General features: G+C 69.6%; 1 protein-coding gene across 1 annotated transcript in view; it reads right to left on the minus strand.

Moving 5' to 3' along the window:
- The window catches only part of EMIHUDRAFT_228956 (hypothetical protein), a gene marked incomplete at both ends in the record, with an annotated part of 2,085 nt that continues 1,364 nt past the window's right edge, over positions 1-721 (minus strand). Inside the window, 2 exons of the mRNA XM_005786453.1 lie at positions 1-63; positions 178-284. Of these exons, the coding sequence (XP_005786510.1) occupies positions 1-63; positions 178-284 (170 nt within the window). The remainder of the gene's footprint in view (positions 64-177; positions 285-721) is intronic.

Consider the following 721-nt stretch of genomic DNA (forward strand, 5'->3'; position numbering starts at 1 on the left):
TCAGGCCGTGCACCCTCTGTGGTGCGCGTCCACGTAGTCGTACTGGTGGAGCCAAAAGTTGGCCTGGGAGGGGGTGGAGGGATGGAGTGAGCGCATGGCGGCCTCGTGGGTGTGCGTGCGCGCGGGGAGGAGGGGAGGCGGGCTGAGGAGCGCCGCGTATTTGATGCCCTTGAGGACGGGCAGCGCCTCGTGGTGGGTGCGTGCGTCCTTCTCGAAGGGCCGCTCGTTGAAGGTTGCGGGCCACAGCACCGCCCTCCCCTTCTTGGGCTGCACCGTGAAGCCGCCTGCGGGCGGGCAGGGAGGATGCGGAGGGCGACCGCTCCTCGCGCGGCGCGGCGGTTGAGCGCGCGCCGTCGAACTTGGTGCCTCCGCCCTCCTCGACGTCGGAGAGGTAGAGAAAGAAGGTGTAGACGCGAGGGCCGCACGGCATCGTCGCCTGCGGATCGCGGAGAGAGAGCCGCCGTTGGCAAGGCGCTCGCCGCGGGCGCTTGGCTCAGATGACTGACGAAGTGCGGCTGCGGGAGGCGCTCCGTTTGTGATTTGAGTACTGCTGACGGTGCCGCGGGCGGAGGCGGCTGCGGGCCACGCGGGGGCGGGGGCGGCGCGCCAGCTCGGGGATGGTGTCGTGGTGTCGCCGGTAGAACTGGCAGTCGGGCGCGGTCGGCGAGGCGCACGGCATGTACCTGAGTGAAAGGAATGAAGACGGGCATGAGAACAACAC

Source organism: Emiliania huxleyi (assembly GCF_000372725.1).
Source record: "Emiliania huxleyi CCMP1516 chromosome Unknown EMIHUscaffold_151, whole genome shotgun sequence".
In the NCBI taxonomy this organism is placed as follows: Eukaryota; Haptophyta; order Isochrysidales; family Noelaerhabdaceae; genus Emiliania; species Emiliania huxleyi.